Source organism: Cnephaeus nilssonii (genome assembly GCF_951640355.1).
Source record: "Cnephaeus nilssonii genome assembly, chromosome: 5".
In the NCBI taxonomy this organism is placed as follows: Eukaryota; Metazoa; Chordata; class Mammalia; order Chiroptera; family Vespertilionidae; genus Cnephaeus; species Cnephaeus nilssonii.
In genome coordinates this window covers 71,182,508-71,199,726 of record NC_137076.1, presented here as the reverse complement: position 1 = coordinate 71,199,726, position 17,219 = coordinate 71,182,508, and the positions used below count along the sequence as shown (strand labels likewise).

General features: G+C 56.6%; 1 protein-coding gene across 5 annotated transcripts; it reads left to right on the top strand.

The window, feature by feature from the left end:
- Nucleotides 1-491: 491 nt before the first annotated feature.
- GRK6 (G protein-coupled receptor kinase 6) lies at nucleotides 492-15,569 on the top strand. Of its 5 annotated transcripts, none has more exons than XM_079772588.1 (16): nucleotides 492-693; nucleotides 4,842-4,937; nucleotides 5,878-5,990; nucleotides 6,120-6,197; nucleotides 6,541-6,641; nucleotides 6,978-7,070; nucleotides 7,173-7,236; nucleotides 7,375-7,515; nucleotides 7,801-7,991; nucleotides 8,744-8,781; nucleotides 8,872-8,961; nucleotides 9,841-10,049; nucleotides 10,130-10,267; nucleotides 13,476-13,613; nucleotides 13,708-13,842; nucleotides 14,482-15,552. In XM_079772588.1, the coding sequence occupies exons 1-16, from the start codon at nucleotides 642-644 to the stop codon at nucleotides 14,533-14,535; spliced, it is 1,731 nt and encodes a 576-aa protein (XP_079628714.1). In that variant the 5' UTR covers nucleotides 492-641; the 3' UTR covers nucleotides 14,536-15,552. The 5 variants fall into 5 exon arrangements, with proteins under 5 accessions (XP_079628714.1, XP_079628715.1, XP_079628712.1 ...); XM_079772589.1 differs by lacking the exon at nucleotides 14,482-15,552 and adding an exon at nucleotides 14,033-14,175; XM_079772586.1 differs by having other exon boundaries at nucleotides 13,708-15,563.
- The last annotated feature ends 1,650 nt before the right edge of the window (nucleotides 15,570-17,219 follow it).

The following is a 17,219-nucleotide window of genomic DNA, read 5'->3' as shown; positions in this document are numbered from 1 at the left end:
ACCGGACTACAGCCCAAAGCGGCTCGCGGCCCGGGGGGCCCCGAATACCCAGTGTGTATCCCCTACAAACCCTAGCAAAGCCTCGGCTGGCCGCGGGACCCGGGCCACACCCCCACCTGCTGGCCCAATCAGAGTGCGTGGCTGAGAACAACTGAACATCCGGCCTCCGGGGCGTGACCCAGAGGACCCACCGCCGTTGTCCCAGCGGAGGCTCGGCCCTAATTGGCAGTTCGGCAACCTACGAAAGCGCAGAAATTCGAACCTAGGGGCCGAACCCCACCGCAAACCACGGAGGAAGGGGTGACGTATAAGTCCCGCCTCCTGCTCCTTGGAGCGAATCCCTGGCTCGGGGGCGGGGGAAGACGCAGAGGCTGTCCAATGGAGAGACGGCGCGGGGAGCGCCCTCCCGGTTATTGGCCGAGTAAAGTAAACAGAGGGTGGGGCGGGGCGGGGCGGGCCGGCGCCGGGGTGGCCCCCGGAGGGGCGGAGAGTGCGCGGCGGGCGGCGGCGGCCGGGGAGGCCCGGGAGGCCGCGGTGCGGTCACTGCGAGCCGAGCCGAGCCGAGCCGCGCCGATCGCCATCCGGCCCCGGCTCCCGCGCGCGATCCCGGCCGGTGGCGCGGGCCGGCGGCGCCGCAGCCCATGGAGCTCGAAAACATCGTAGCGAACACGGTGCTACTCAAGGCCCGGGAAGGTGAGGCGGCCGGGCGGGCGGCCGGGTGCGAAGAAAGCGGGCGCGCGGCCTCTGAGCTCGGTGGGGCGACCCCGCCACCCCATCCCCTAGGGCAGCGCGCTTCGCGCCCCTCACCCCGCGCAGACACGAGTCTTTCCGGCCCCGCGTCCTCCTCCTCCGCACCTGCCCCGGGGAGCTCGGGCCCAGGAAGGGGCGGGGGGCAGGCCACCGCCCTCGCGGCGGGGGGAAAATGAGGGGTGAATGAGCCGGTCTGGTGTACCAAGCGGAAGGAAGAGGGAAGGGTGGGACCTCAGACCCAGGAGAGCTTCTCTGGGGCCTCTCCCAGGTGAGAGATGAGAAGATGCCCCAGAAAAGGGCAGCCTACCCCCACGTGCCCAGGGCTCAGGTTCTGCGCACCGCCTGGACCGGCACAAAGTTGATGCAGGGTCAAGGTTTGGAGAATGAATGAACCGCCATTGGACTTGGGGAAGCTGCTAGTCACGTATGCTACCAATATGACTGCCACTTGTTCAGCACCTGATGACACTGGGGACAGAGGTGAAAGGGTCACGATTTTTGCCTTCAGGAAGCACACAGGCTACTGGGGCAAACAAGCACAGAAATCAGTGGGAGGCAGCTTTGAAAGAAGAGAGCATACTGGGCAGGCAGGACTGTAAGAGCAAGGCCTGGCAGAGGGAGCTGGTCTGGTGAACCAAGTGTGTGCCGAGCTCCTCGTGGCTCCCACCCAAGAGGTTAGCAGACACCTGCTCTAGAGGGTCCTGGGAGACACAGAAGGACCAAACCTGACCCTCCCTGCCTGGTGCTTAGTCTGCCCCTCCTCTGCTATTGTCCACCTTGGTAACATAATCACCAAACACCGCCCTTTGTGCTGTGTCCTGTCCAGGGTGCTGGCAGCCAGCACTGTACAAGACCCTTCTTTTTGGAACTCTAGGACAGGGAGGTCATGACAGTTTTTCCACCCTTCGCTGAGCTTCCAGGCTGAAAGTGTCCTGAAAGAGGAGTCTGCTTCACCTCTGTGCCCCTTTTGCAGCGACTATCCTCCAGGTTATATAGTAAGACTGGTTGACCCAGGCTTAGGATACAGGATGCCCCCAATACCGTTTGTAGGAAGCCCAGAGGAGCCCCAGCTGGCACAGCATCCGGTACCTTCTGCCTGCCCAATGGGTATTGACCCCAGGGAGGTGCTGCCTGGAAATAGGCATGGCAGGCTGGGTCCTTAGTGCCCAGAGCCTTCCTTATCTCCTGCCCCTTATCGAGTCCGGGGCTGGGCCTTCCTCCCAGCCTCTGGGGGCATCTGCCGATTCTGTTCTGCCTCGTCATCCAGCAAGCCAGGGAGGAGGGGTGAGGAGAGCCTGGCCTGGCCTCCCTCCTCTTGCTGTAGCCAGTTCAGGCCTCAGGCTGCTGAGAACACTGTCTTGCCTGGCCAGAGAGTATGTGCATCATCAGATAGGCTTCTTTAGGCGGTGGGTGAGGTGTAGGGATTTGGCCAGACCCGGGACCCATGCCTCCGCTGGGGAACCCTCACCCCACCTGGCTTTGTCTCCCCCACCTACCTGGCTCTAGACAAGTCTCTTCTCTGAACTTTAGTAACCTTTTTTTGTGGAATGGTTGGGAACAGGACATGAAAACTAAAGGAAATCCCAATTGTCTGAGTCCTGAACCCTGGCCCGTGGACTGGCTGCATCAGAATCCCTTCATGAGCTGGCTGACAGCTTGGGGCTGGGTCTTTGCCAGCTTCCCAAGTGGTTTGGGAGCCCTTGGTGTATATATTCAGTTGACACCTAATAAATATCTGACATATTTGGGGTGGAAAAGGAGCTTGGGTTGTGACCCCAAGGATATGGGTTCCAATCCTGCCTCTGGTACCTCTAGGTTTTGTGATCTTGAACACAATGGTTCATTCCAGGGTCTTGGTTTTCTTATGAAATTGGGCCAGGTCTGGCCGAGCTGCTGAGAGGATGAAGTGGGACAGCTCTGGGGATGTGAGGCCTCGCTTAGTCCTTCCTTTTCCAGGTGCCCAGAGACACAGGGAGGTGACCAAGCTGGGGCGGGGAGGAGCCCCACTGACTGGTGGCAGTTCCAGGACAGGATATTTGCCTGTGACTCTGTGCTGCTGTCTTAATGTGGCTGGGAGGAGGGGAGGGAGGAGGAAGTAACTGATGGGGAGGCAGGCGGATGGAGGGTTGGGCGAGGGACCTGCGGGGGTGGGGGAGGAGTTCCCCTTCTAGGGAGGCCTTGCCTGGGTTGGGGTGTGGGGGTCTGTTGCTTACTCACAATGGAGCAATGCCTGGGATATACTGGGTGTGGGCTGTAGGAGGGCTGCTAGTGGGTTTCCCAATGGGTGCCCTGCAACACTTCCTCCTCTGGTCAGCTTGGGTCAGGGAGCACACTGAGGGACCCAGCCCTGCTTCCTCCCTCAAGGCAGCCCCTTCTCCTTGCACCACCTGCCTTCAGCAAGGCCAGATGGAGATAAGACTGGGTAAACCAGGGGGGAAACTGAGGCCAGGCAAGGGAAAGTGGTAGCTTGAGATTGCCATTGACTTGGAGCTGGGGCCCACCTCTTGTCACAGCCCTACTGGTGTTGGACACAGACTCTCCCAGTCACCCTCACAACACCTCCGGAAGTGGCTTAGGACCCAAAGTACACATGGAGAAATTGAGGTTAATAGTGGGCAAGTGATGGGCCTAAAGTGTGAATTGGAGATTCCAACCAAGGTCTCCAAGACTCAGGCCCCTTCCACTATTCTCAACCTCATGGCCCACAGGCCACATCTGGCTAGCTCTCTTAACATGTTTTATTTGGCTGAAGTAGTATTTAAAAAAATAGGAACCAATCCTAATATATAAAAAGCCAGGGGCTGTCACAACCAAAACAACCGGATGGACGACAGAACAGCAGGCTACGTGGGGCGACCAGGCCAGCAGGGGGGTTAGTGAGGGATGACCAAACAACTTAACAGCAGGCTGCATGGGGCAACCAGGCTGGCAGTGGGGGGGCAATTGGGGATGACCATGCCGGTGGGTGGGGCAGTTGGGGGCAACCAGGCTGGTGGGAGGGGGCAGTTGGGGACAAGCAGGGGGGCAGTTGGGGGCAACCAGGCCAGCAGGGGGGGACGTTGGGGGCGACCAGGCCGGCGGGCAGTGGGCAGTAAGGGGCGATCAGGCAGGCAGGCAGGTGAGCAGTTAGGAGCCAGCAGTCCCAGATTGTGAGAGGGATGTCCAGGGATCGGGCCTAAACTGGCAGTGGGACATCCCCCGAGGGTTCCCAGATTGGAGAGGGTGCAGGCTGGGCTGAGGGAACCCTCCCCCGCCCCCCATGCACGAATTTTGTGCACCAGGCCTGTAGTATTTCATGTAACAGTCTGGATTCCCAGAGCTGGCCTCACTGAGCCAGCATTCCTGCCTAGCAGAAACCAAGCAACAGCTGGAGTTGTGCTGCAACTGCCTCTATTAGAAGGGGCACAACTAGGTCAGTTCACCACACTCTCCACCACTCCCTGTTGTCTCCCATCTGGTCCACATTAACCATATCTGTCTAGCTTTGTAGGCATTTGAGCTGCTACCTTGGTCTCCGTAGCTGCAGTTGGGCGGTCACCTAGGTGAAATGAGGCAGGGAATCAGGGCCAGGGAAGCCCTTGTGTGCAGGGGTGGGCATCCTGAGTGCCAGCCCTTCTGCTGCCACCTTATTTGAGTCTCTTATAGCCCTGATACAGGGCCCGGTGACTCAGGCTGCCCTCTGGCTCTGGCAACTCTCAGGCATATTTCCTGGAATCTCCCCCTTTTGGGTGTTGACTTACATGGTTCCCGCCATTGTCAAGTTCTTTTCTGTTTTCTTCAGAAACCTGAGAAACTACCTGGTAGGTAGCAGCTGAGACTTGCCGAGGCTGCCCAGAAACCCCACCCTTCCCCAGCATCCTGGTCTTACGGCCCTTTTGGCTCTTCCAGCCCAGGGCCCCTGGCAGGAGGATGGATGGGACCATGTATGTCCGGAAACCCAGTGAGGATATGTTGGAGTTGTAGAAGGAAGGCCTCGACAAGCCTCCATTAGTGAGCTGTGCCCAGGCTGGGCCCTGAAGGCCTCTGGACCACACGGAGAGTGGAGGGGAGGCATGGTGGTGGCCAGACTCAGCGCCTGTTCGCTCCCACAGGTGGTGGCGGGAATCGCAAAGGCAAAAGCAAGAAATGGCGACAGATGCTGCAGTTCCCCCACATCAGCCAGTGCGAAGAGCTGCGGCTCAGCCTCGGTGAGGCCTGGGTGGAGACCGGGGTGCTGAGGCAAGGGTGCCCTGCTGGTGTCAGGGAGCCTCCCCTGAGACCTTACCCTGGGGCAGACGGGCAAGGTTGGGGGCGGGGGGGGTCCAGGGAGCAGATTTAGGCTACACCACCCACCTCAGTTTCAGTTCCTCGGCTTGTGATGGGTGAGGGCAGAGAGCAAACAGAACAGCAGGGGGCGGGTGGGGTGAGTGGGGAGTAGGGCAGGGTCAGATTTGGGGCAGGATGAGAAAAGCAGGGGAAGAAAGGGCTGGGCCTAGGAGCAGAGCTCAGGGGCCAGAGGCTGTAGTAGAGGCTGAGCCAGCCCACAGATGGACTTTGTTGGGAGCCTTACCCAGTCTGGGCCTAGGGGGCTCAGCAAAGTCTTGACCAGAAGGGCCCAGAACCCCAGTTCCTGCTTATCTTGGCTGAGGCCCCAGGTCTGAGCAGCACTCCAGGTTGCCCAGGCCCCCACTGACAACCCACATGTGGGCAAGGAGTATATTGTAGCTGCTTCCACTGCCTGTAAAGGAGATCTAGCCTGGAGCTCAACGGAAGCCACAGCTTCCTCCCGTACTTTCGCCAGGCAGGCTGCAGGTGTGGGCCCAGCCTGGGCCTGGCCGGAACCTCAGACCACACCCAACCCCAGCACTGTGACGAATGCGGAGTGGTGTGAACCAGGAGACAGTGGGGGAGGTGAGGGCCCGGTTCTAGAGCCACACTCCTGGCTGTGTGACCTTGAACTAATCACTTAGCCTTTCTGGGCCTCAGAGTCCCAAGCTATGATATAGTAGAGGTTCTAAAGGAGAAAATGGGTGCCATACTTCAGGGCTGGAAGCTGTCGATGGGACCCAGGACCTGGTGGTGTGGACAGGAATGCCCCACTGGCCAGCTCCAGGTCCAGAACCCAGCAGCTCCCACCTCTGCCTGCAGAGCGTGACTACCACAACCTTTGTGAGCGGCAGCCCATTGGGCGCCTGCTGTTCCGAGAGTTCTGCACCACGAGGCCTGAGCTGACCCGCTGCATTGCCTTCCTGGATGAGGTGGTGAGTGCTGCTTAGCCCAAAGCCCAGCCCAACACCCAGGGTAGACAGAGGTCCCAGACCCTGTGTGCTCTGGTGCCCACGCCTGTTACTTCCCCCAGACCTCAAGCCTCTCCACCTTCCACCCTGCAGGCTGAGTATGAAGTGACTCCTGATGAGAAGAGGAAGGCATGTGGGCAGAGGCTAATGCAGAATTTTCTGAGCCACACGGTGAGTGAGCAGTGATGGAGGGATGACGGCAGCGGGCAGAGCTCAGTGATGGGGAGAGGAGTGGTCACCACCTGGGCAGAGATGCCCTGGAGCTGCTCCAGGCTCACCAGGCAGCACCGTGGGCACAGAGCCTAGGAGGGGGGACAGACAGCCTGCCAGCAGCTCTGCTTCTCCTTGCCTCTAATGTAGAAGCAGGAACTGAGTTCAGTAATCAGACAGGCCAGGACACCACCAGCTTGCAGCTACTCCTAGCACTGGCCCGAGATATCTGCCATCTCTGCCCTAGGAGTGAGCAGCTGGCCAAGGGAGTCCGTTCACTGACCTGTCTGTGGCCTGTCCTCAGGGTCCTGACCTCATTCCTGAGGTCCCTCAGCAACTGGTGACTAACTGTGCCCAGCAGCTGGAGAAGGGGCCCTGCAAAGACCTCTTCCAGGAGCTAACCCGGTAAGCCTCTCCCTCCCACAGGCCTAACGTTTTGTCCTGAGGAGGGGCTTCTGTGGGCCTGGAAGACTGTGAACAGCTCGGCTGCTCAGCCTCTCATCCAGCCTTGCCATGCTGTGTGACCTGGGGCAGGTTGCCGCCCCTCTCTGTAGCATCCCTCGACTTCAGCACGGGTGTGTCTCTGTCCTAGTGGGTTAGTAGGAGGGTTGGCTGAGGATGCTGCCTTTTAGGCTGAGCATGCTGCCTTTTAGGCTGAGCATGCATGTAACAGGGGGACTGGTCCATCAAACTGAGAACCTGGGGTGTCGGGCTGACCAATGGGCTGGGCCTTCTCAATAGGCTGACCCATGAGTACCTGAGTGTGGCCCCTTTTGCCGACTACCTCGACAGCATCTACTTCAACCGTTTTCTGCAGTGGAAGTGGCTGGAAAGGTGAGCGCCTCGAAGGCGGGGCCAGGGCAGGCCAGGTTGTTGGGGCTGTCATGGGCCTTGGACCCCTGCTCAGTCATTTGCTCCCCAAATCCTTTCCCACAGGCAGCCAGTGACCAAAAACACCTTCAGGCAGTACCGAGTCCTGGGCAAAGGTGGCTTTGGGGAGGTGAGTGGCTAAGCCAGAACCATGTAGTTGTGGGGTAGGGTGGGTCCTGGACAAGCCCTCCTCCCCGCCCCCCAAACCTCTGTACCCCCAGCAAGAGCACGGCTTGTTCCCATTTGCCTCATCTACCCTGGCTATTAGGTGTGCGCCTGCCAGGTACGGGCAACAGGCAAGATGTACGCCTGCAAGAAGCTGGAGAAGAAGCGCATCAAGAAGCGGAAAGGGGAGGCCATGGCACTCAATGAGAAGCAGATCCTGGAGAAAGTGAACAGTAGGTTTGTAGTAAGTACAGACAGGAGACCCAGCCCTGCCCCCTGGCCATGTGCTTGCCCTCCCCACTCGCCAGGCTGATCTTTTCCCCTCAGCCCACCCCTCATTCCCTCCAGGCACTGCCTCCCATTCTTGGAGATGCCTGGGAAGGGCAGGTTTTGGGGTGTTGATACCAGGCCTGGGAAGCAGCGTGGGCCCCCAGGAGTGGCACTGAGGATATTTGGGGCGGCTGGCACCAGCCCCGCCACCAGGTGGCCTGTGTCTCCTGCCTGAGGGCTTGGGTCCCTTGGGCCACAGGTGAGCTTGGCCTATGCCTATGAGACCAAGGATGCGCTGTGCCTGGTGCTGACACTGATGAACGGAGGTGACCTCAAGTTCCACATCTACCACATGGGCCAGGCTGGCTTCCCAGAGGCACGGGCCGTCTTCTACGCCGCCGAGATCTGCTGTGGCCTGGAGGACCTGCATCGGGAGCGCATTGTGTACAGGTGCGGAGCGTTGCCTCCCTACCAGGGCTGTGGCTGGGCACGAGTGAAGGTGGTGGGGAGATGTGGGTGTCTGAGTCCAGGGAAGCACTGGCTGGAGGCTCTGCACTTGCCCACATTAGGTGGACTTGAAAGGCTCAGAACCCAGGCTCTGGGATCTGGTTGACACGGGGGTGAATCCGACATTGTCACCCTTCTCAGTGACTTTGGGCCAGTCTGCTCCCTGCGCCTAACACCATTTCCTTTCCTGGAAAGCAGAGGCTATAATTCCTGCCTGGTGGGTTGTTATGGGGCCAAATGAAATGATTTGGTAAAATACACAGGGCTTGGCAGTGAGGGCTCTACCTTTACTGTTATTGGTGATTATTTCCTTGGAGTCTCCCAATAGCCCCAGGAGGGAAAGAATGAGCAGCCCTAAGGTAGAGTCAGCCACCAAAGGGTTGGGGGAGAGGGGGGACCCTCGACACTGGGTGAGCAAGGCTACTGATGACATCTAGGGAGCTTCCCTAGGTGAGAGATGCCGTCCACATGCCTAGTGAGTCCCAGGAGTCCTGGCTCCATAAATCCTTCATCTGCTCCCTCGAGCTGGGGTTGCTACGGGTGGAGGGCAAGGCTCTCTTGTCACCCTGGCAACAAATGGCTCCTACACCTGCTGCACATCACATCCCAGGAGTTGACCCAACAGGGAGGGGGTAGCCCTGCCTGGCTGCCTGGCACACTGAGCAGCATCTGATCCTGCCCTTCTCTCCCCACAGGGACCTGAAGCCAGAGAACATCCTACTGGATGACCATGGTGGGTGGGGGGGCCGCAGAGGTAGGGTGGTGTGGGGTGGGGTCCAGCCCACCTGCTTCATGGGCTCCTCACTTTTTCACCCACATTCAGGTCACATCCGAATCTCTGACCTGGGGCTGGCTGTGCATGTGCCCGAGGGCCAGACCATCAAAGGCCGTGTGGGCACCGTGGGCTACATGGGTAAGTCCTCTCACTGTCCTGGGCCCGACACACACACACACACACACACACACCAACTTCTGTGGAGTCTCCTGTGTCTCAGGGAATAGAAAGAGCTATTGTCCCTCTTTCATGGATCAGGAGTCAAGACTCAGCCAGGGCCCCACTTACGTGTGAACCCACTTCATTTATTAAATACTTACTGAGCTCCTATTGGCTGGGCTTGCAGGTGGCAACCAGTGAAGGGACTTAAATCCATGTCCATGACCCCAGCCCTCCACTCCCCTGACCTGCCTGTACTCAGAGCCCGAGTCCCATCTGGGGAGGGACCAAGATGAGGTCCTGGGTTCCCCGCTGGGACCACATGACACAGTAGACAGAGCCCGAACTACAGGTGTTCTCTTACCCGCCCCTTGCTTATTGTGTGTCCTTGGGCCAGCCACTCGCCGCCTCGCTTTCCCTGACCGTGACCCTCATACCGCCTGCCGGGGTTGCCTCGAAGATGAAGAGGCAGTAGAGGCAACTCACCCTGCCCTGTAGGCAGTGTAGGCATCCAGCAAGTGGCTTTCCTCCTTTCCTCGGTCTAATACTAAATCCATAGGTTGCAAACTGGTAGCCACACGGGCTTCATTTGGCCTACGTTTGTGTGTTCCAAATTATGTTTAAAACAATTGGAATTGGTTGCCAACATTGAATGAGCCAGACAGCCTCACATTAAAAATACGGATTTCTGACTTCTTTGAAGTTAGAAACCTGCCCTCTGCAGGTGCTCTCCTACTCACCATGGTCCCCACCAGGCCATTGGCGGTGTTCGAGCTGATCCCCTGCCTTGACATGTGCTGGGCTTCCTGGGGTACCCCTAACTCATTCTTACCCCTAACTCCTATGCCACCCACCCAGCTCCAGAGGTGGTGAAGAACGAACGGTACACCTTCAGCCCAGACTGGTGGGCGCTAGGCTGCCTTCTGTACGAGATGATTGCCGGCCAGTCGCCCTTCCAGCAGAGGAAAAAGAAGATTAAGCGGGAGGAGGTGGAGCGGCTGGTGAAGGAGGTGGCTGAAGAGTACTCTGATCAATTTTCCCTGCAGGCCCGCTCACTCTGCTCCCAGGTGTGGCAGCCCGCGGGAGGCCTGGGCTGGGGCTGGGCACCTCTCCCAAGGCCACCCTGACCACCCCTCCCCTGCTACAGCTCCTTTGCAAGGACCCTGCCGAGCGTCTGGGGTGTCGTGGAGGTGGTGCCTGTGAGGTGAAGGAGCACCCCATCTTCAAGAAACTGAACTTCAAGCGTCTGGGAGCGGGCATACTGGAGCCCCCCTTCAAGCCTGATGTGAGTGCCACCTGTATGAAGGCAGGACCAAGCCAGGGTGGGGGCTGGCGGCTCTGGAGTCAGGATACCCTCCATTTGAATGTAAGAAAACCTAACTCAAATGGCTTAGCCAACAAAACAGTTAATTCCCTGGGCTCACAAAAATGAAAAGCCCCATCTTGGGTTCCAACTGTGTTGTAGGAATTGTCTCTCTTCCTCTCCCTCCCTGCGAACTGGTCAAGGTGCAGTCTTTACTCGCAGGTAGCTCTCCCAGGGCATGGCAATGGTGGACTCAGCAGCTCGAACCCACATCCTACCAGCTCAGCCACTCCAGTAGATAAAGAGCACCTCTTGCCCAATAATTTAAAAAGTCCTAAAAGGGAGGATAAAAGGCCTAAGGCTGACGCTAATAGCCTTTGATTCCTCAGAGGCCCCTCAGTGGCCACACCGGATCATATGCCTACCTCAAGCACTGCTAATGGAGGAGACCAGTTCCCCAAAGGAAAACCAAGATGCTGTTAACAGCAGGGGGGAGGGCTGTTAGGGTTGGCATAACACCTGGTGCCCACCACACCTGGCAGTGCTCACCTTCCATCTGTGGGCAGAACCCTCCCTCTTATAAAATCTCACCCATTTGCTGACATCTCAGTGGGTCAGGCATCCTGCAGGCAGGAATAGTCTTGAGTTATCAGACTCCAAATGGCAAAACCCCAACTCAGACTTACTTATGCCCAACATGGAGTTTGTTGGTTCATTTGGCCAGAAAGTCCCAGCGTAGGGCCCACATCAGGGTTTTATGCTGTGTTGCCAGGACTCCATCTCTTGGCTCTGCTTCATTCTGTTGACTGCCCTCCCACTAAATTCAGGCTTCTCTGTATGAAGTCACAGGGAAGGTTCTGATTGGCCAAAATTAGGTCATGTGCTTACTCCCCTCCCATGTGTGAGAGGCCTGTGTCCTTGTTCACCAGGAACACTGGGGAGGCAGGAAGGTGATGGGCAGACCAGGTTGATGCATGATTGTTTATTCATTCAACAAATATTTGAGTGCCCAGATGTGCCAGACCTTGGAGATAATGAGGTCAACAGGACCCAGTCCTGCCTTCATGTTCTAGTGGGAGAACACCACAGTATAAACCAGTAAGTGAAGACATTTTAGGTAATGTGAAGTGCAGCAGCAAAGAATAAAGCAGGCTAAAAAGAAGATAAGGAAGATGGGGGGGGGGCGTATTTTTAGACAGGATGGTCTCTGAGGAGTTGACAGTTAAGCAGAAGCCTAAAATATGTGAAGGAGAGAACCCTGCCAAGATTTATAGTGTGAGCATTCCAGGGAAAAGGACTGAGCCAGGTAATGAGGTCCTGGGGCAGGGACCAGCTTCAAGAACTAATACAGCAATGAGGGGCTAGTGTGACAGATGCGTCTACCGCTGAGTGTGATGGGAGCCTTTGGGGAACATTGAGGCAGGAATGGGAGGTGTCGGGTGGGCCATAGAGGAGGTGAGTGGAAGTGAGGGACCCACTAGTGGGCTGCTGCCTCTGAAGGACTGTGTCATGTAGGCCTCACTGGCACCCCGTGATGTGGGCATTGCTGGGGGTGGCTGAGCCTGACGTCAGCAGCTGCCTCCAGGCTGCACTGCCACTCCTGCTTCCCAGGCATATCGTCTAATTTAACCTTGAAACCACCCACTGCTCCCAGTCTTTTATTCTAAGTTAGAAAATCAGCCCAGCCGGTGTGGCTCAGCGGTTGAGCATCAACCTATGAAGCAGGAGGTCATGGTTGGATTCTGATCAGGGCACATGCCCAGGTTGTGGGCTCAATCCGCAGTGTAGGGTGTGCAGGAAGCAGCCGATCAATGATTCTCTCTCATCATTGATGTTTCTATCTCTCTCTTCCTCTCCCTTCCTCTCTGAAATCAATAAAAATATATACTTTTTTTTTTTTAAGTTAGAAAATCAGTGCCTTGGACTTTAGTTTTTTAGAAGCAGCAGGTGAAAAGCAATGTTGTTTTTTAACAGCTTTATTGGGAGTTAATTCATATACTATGTAATCCACTCATTTTAAAGTATATAATTAAATGGTTTTTAGCATATTCAGAATTGTACAAACATCATCACAATCAATTTTAGAACATTTTCATCCCCCCCAAAAAAAACAACCTCGTACCCATTAGCAGTCATTCCCTATTCTCCCCTCCCCCTGGCAACCACTAACTTTCTTCACTATAGACAGGGTGTGCTAAAAAAATGTGTACATACTTAATAGCTGATAGCTCCATTGATTTTTTTTTTCTTTTCAGATTTAACCCATTGGAATTAATAATTATTCAAAGTGTGTATACAGTTTTTGGGGACACCCTATATTTGCCTAATCTGGACATTTTATATAAATGAAATTATACACTATGTGGTCCTTTGTTAATGGCATCTTTCCCTTTGCATGTTTTTTTTCTTTTCTTTTTCCCTTTGCATGTTTTTTAAACTTCATCAGTATTATAGCACACTTCAGTTCTTTTCTATGACTGAACAATATTCCAGTGTATGAATAGTCCACATTTTGTTTGTCTTCATCAGTTTCTAGACATCAGGGTTGTTTCCACTTTTTGGCTGTCATGAATAATGCTGCCACGAACACGCACATACACGTTTTTGTGGGGACCCAGGTTCCTTTTCTCTTGGCTCTGTACCTAGGAATGGAGTTGCTGGCTCATCTGGTAATGCTGTTTAACCTTTGAGGAACTGCCAGACTGTTTCCAAAGCAGCTGCACTGTTTTATATGATGATGTTTTAATTGATATCCTTAATAGTAGGGGATGGAGCAAGCTGTTGAACATCCCAAGACACAGACCACTCAGCACTGGGCCCTGCATGCAGGTGCCCTGCTGAAGGTGCCTGCTGAGATTCAGCTTCTGCTCACCTCACCAGCTGCACGTGCAGAAAGCTGTGTGCAGATGGAGGAGGCACTTGTTAGTGGTTCCACCCGGCAATGTGGAGGCTACTGGCTGTGGTGGGTCAGCTACCAGCAACTGGTCAGGGATGGGGAATGATCCCATTTACAGAGGGGAACTGAGCTCAGCGGGAAGGGACTGCCATGCTTAAGAAGTACATGGGTTGCTGGTTTCTGACTCCAAACCAGAGAGCACAACCAGGCTAAGACTGGAGTGGTTCTCAGGGCTGAGCTGCCCACCCATGCATGGGTGGTGCTCCTATCTGACCACTGCCTTTGTCCCCGCAGCCCCAGGCCATTTATTGCAAGGATGTCCTGGACATCGAACAGTTCTCCACGGTTAAGGGTGTGGAGCTGGAACCCGCGGACCAGGACTTCTACCAGAAGTTTGCTACGGGCAGCGTGTCTATCCCCTGGCAGAATGAGGTGGGACCTGCCCAGCTGGGCGGGGGGGGCGGGGGGGGGGGGCTCCAGAAGTTGGCCTTGGGGGCAGTTCTCACAGCTGCCTGTCCTGTGGCAGATGGTGGAGACCGAGTGCTTCCAGGAGCTGAATGTCTTCGGGCTGGATGGCTCAGTTCCCCCAGACCTGGACTGGAAGGGCCAGCCCCCTGCACCCCCCAAGAAGGGACTGCTGCAGAGACTCTTCAGTCGCCAGGTAACCCCAGTAGTGTCCTCCCTGGGCCCCAGCCTTGCTCCAGGGGATGGTGGGTGGGAGGCCGGGCCAGTGCCCGCATGTGCTGTGAGTGGGCCTCCTCCAGCCATGCCAGTGGTACCCGGGGTCTGTGGCCTCATTTCCTCCCGTCCCCCACCTCTGGCTGGGCTCACGGCCTCTTTTCTCTTTCCAGAGGTGAGCAGTGTAGGCTCCCCGTGGGTTGGCTTTGCTGCCTGGCCTCGGGGAGCCACGGGCAGTCCTTCCATGGCAGAGGCGAGATGTGGGAGAAAGAAGTCCGGTGCCCGCTCCCCACCTTTCCCTCCCCACTGCTTTTGTCCCCTGCACCCCAGCACCTTCAAGCTGCTAGCCTTGCTTAGCCATCTGTTTCCCCATGCTCTGCCTTCAGCTGCCCCAGGGAAGAGTGGCTGGATGGGGCCCTGCCCTGGCAAAGCCTGGGTTCCACCTGGTCCCCCTTACTTCAGCCTGTAGTTGGCAGCCCCGGCACCAATGTGTGGCCTGAGCTGCTGCTCCAGGCCCCTCGTGGGATGTCCCCTCCCCAGAGCATGGCCCACTCAATGATGGCACTGGTGGCTAACAGCGCTTGCTCTGCCTCTTTCCCTCCGTGTCTCCTCCGCCCTCCAGGATTGCTGTGGGAACTGCAGCGACAGTGAAGAAGAGCTCCCCACCCGCCTCTAGCCCCCAGTCCGAGGCCCCGACCGGCGGTTGGCGGTAGCAGTTACTTCGAGTGCTGTTTACAGTTTTGCACAGTGGTCCTCCCCATTGTCCACTCAAGTTGTGGCCTGGGGAACACAGCGGGAGCTGTCCCCAGTGTTCTCTGCCCCTCAGCCCGTAGTCTGGCTGAGTTTGGCAAGGCCTAGGCTGTCCTTGGGACAAAGGTGCGTCCCTTCAGCTCTTGTCCGTGGAGCTCGGGGCTTTCTGTATTTATGTATTTGTACGAATGTATATAGTGACTAGAGCATTCTGAAGACCCACGCTGGAGCTGGCAGAGGGGCCACTGCCAAACTCAAGGCTCCTCAGGCCCCTGAGCCCCCAGCACTGTGCTCACCACCGCCGACCTCCGAGTGAGACTCGTGCCTGCCTCTGCTGCCCTGGGCTCAGGCCACCACCTCGGGCCCAATGCTGTCCCTTCTCAGCACTTGTCAGAGCTGGATCTGGGGCATGTGCCAAAGTATGAACAGAGATTGGGCTGATTCTGGAACCCATCAGTCCACTGCCCAGGCTGTCCCAGATGGGTGTGTCTCTGCCTTCCAGCTCCCAGGGCACCTTGTCCCTCATGCTGGGCCCTGTCCTGAAGACACCTCTTGCAGAAATGCCCCATCCCAGGCAGGGAAAGGGGGTGTCCCTGGCCAACCCTCAAACATTCCAGACTTCTCCCATAACAATAGACACATGTGCCCAGCAATAATCCACCCCTCCCTCTGTGTGTGTGTGTGTGTGTGTGTGTGTGTGTGTGTGAAGGGGGCAGGCTGAGGCTATGTGCCTATACGCCAGGCCCCACCCAGCCCTTCCCAGACTGGATAGCCATCCTGGTCCCAGTGTTGAGGTAGCATGGGATTACAGGACCCTGGTTTTTCCATATTTAAAGCCAATTTTTATTACTCATTTTGTCCAATGTAAGCCGCCACGTGTCTCTATGTGAATACAGTCTCAGCACAAAGCTGGCCAGCTGCCCCTGCCTGCCTCTTTCTTGTTCCTGGTGCTCAGCTGGTCCTTCTTCCCTGGATCTGCTGAAAGTGGGAAGGATTGGAGGTGGGCCTGGTGGGGGCTACCCTTCTAGCAAGGGCCAGGAGTTCCCAGGGTGACCTTGGGGCAGCCTCTCCAAACACTCAGGCCTTGGTGGCCTTTGGGCTCACCCTTTGGGTTTCTTAGCTTCCTAAATGGGATGAGGCCTGAGGGAATTGGGTCCTCACCAAGGTGTGGGTCTGGCTTTGCCTGATCTTGAGAGGCAGGCTCAGCTGGCAATATCCCCTCCAAGGCCAAGGTGGCCTGGCCCTCAATTGTGGACTTGGAACAGCCTGGGGAGTGAGGTGGAGTTGCTCTTAGAAACACCTGCCCAGTCTGTCTTACCTGGACACTTGCTGTGTGCCTGGCCCAGGGCCAGTGACCGTGCAGGAGAGCCATCCCTCTGCTTTGCCCTTGAAGTAGGGAATGTGGCCAGGCAAAGATGAGACAATGGCAACCCTGGGCTTTAGGCTGTAGCAGAGGCATGTGGGCATCAGGAAGGGTCTTCTGAAGATAGAAGTTGAGACATTCAGCTGGGGACAGATGGATTAGGAGAGCATTCCATTCCATAGCATTCAAAGTGCAAAGACTTGGAGGAGGGGAGGTGCAACAGCCTGTTAACCACAAGTCTGTCCCAGTCTTTAACAAACCTGTTGTTTGATAAAATCCCAGTGACCTCAGCCACACACGTACCCATGCCCTGTGCCATAAGATTTTGTTCATTGCCTCTGGGCTGGGTATCCCATTGCCACAGAGACCACATGAGCTTTGCTATTGGCTCTGGATTCAAGTCCCAGCCTGGTCACTTTGCCAAATGGAAAGATGAGTGTGATACCATTGACTCACAAGGCAGCTATGAGAAGTAGCCAGTCACCCCTCCCCCTGAGCCCTAGGTCACTAACAGGTCTTGCCTGCCATGGGAGTGGATGCTGGGTACCAAGCTGACAGTTATCTCAGGCAGTCAGAAAACTCCAAGCAACAACTTGGAAGATGGGGCCTCTTGGGCTGTCTCAGGTCTTGGTGAGTGGAGTGTGCACTACCTCTTCTATTAACTTGAGGGGAACAGGGTAAGGAAAGAGCCTTGCCAAGCCCTTCCAGCTGGTGAGTGGCTGTTGCAGGGCAAAGGAAGGCAGCTGAAGGTGAAGCTGGATCCTGCCCTTGAGGTTAGGGGCCAAGGTACACTGTCCTCTCTGCTCCAGGCTCTGGGAGGAAGGGCAGTTAGGGTGTCAGCATGCAGAGGCTGAAGCCCCGCCCGCGGCAGGTGTGAGTGGGTGCCAGCCGGACAGGAAGGACCCTGTGGCACACTACCTGCAATGGGTCCAGATCTCCCACCAACCTTCCCCTTGGGATAGGGAAGCATCCAGGAAACTTCTTGGCTAGGGTTCAGCTTACCTTACTGCTCACCGTGCACCATTGGCAGGGGAAACTCGGAATCACTTCCCAACAAGTCTTCCCAAGCGCGCCTGCTCTGAGAGGGGGCTGGGGACTCGAAGATAAGGCCCTGCCAGCTTGGAGCTCAGTCTGGTAAGGAGGCAGACATGGGAACAGTGGGGCCCAGTGTGAGCAGGTGGCAGAGATCATTCAAGAGCTGGCAGGGCTGGGACTAGGGAGGGAAGGCCCTTTGGCCACAAAGGTGT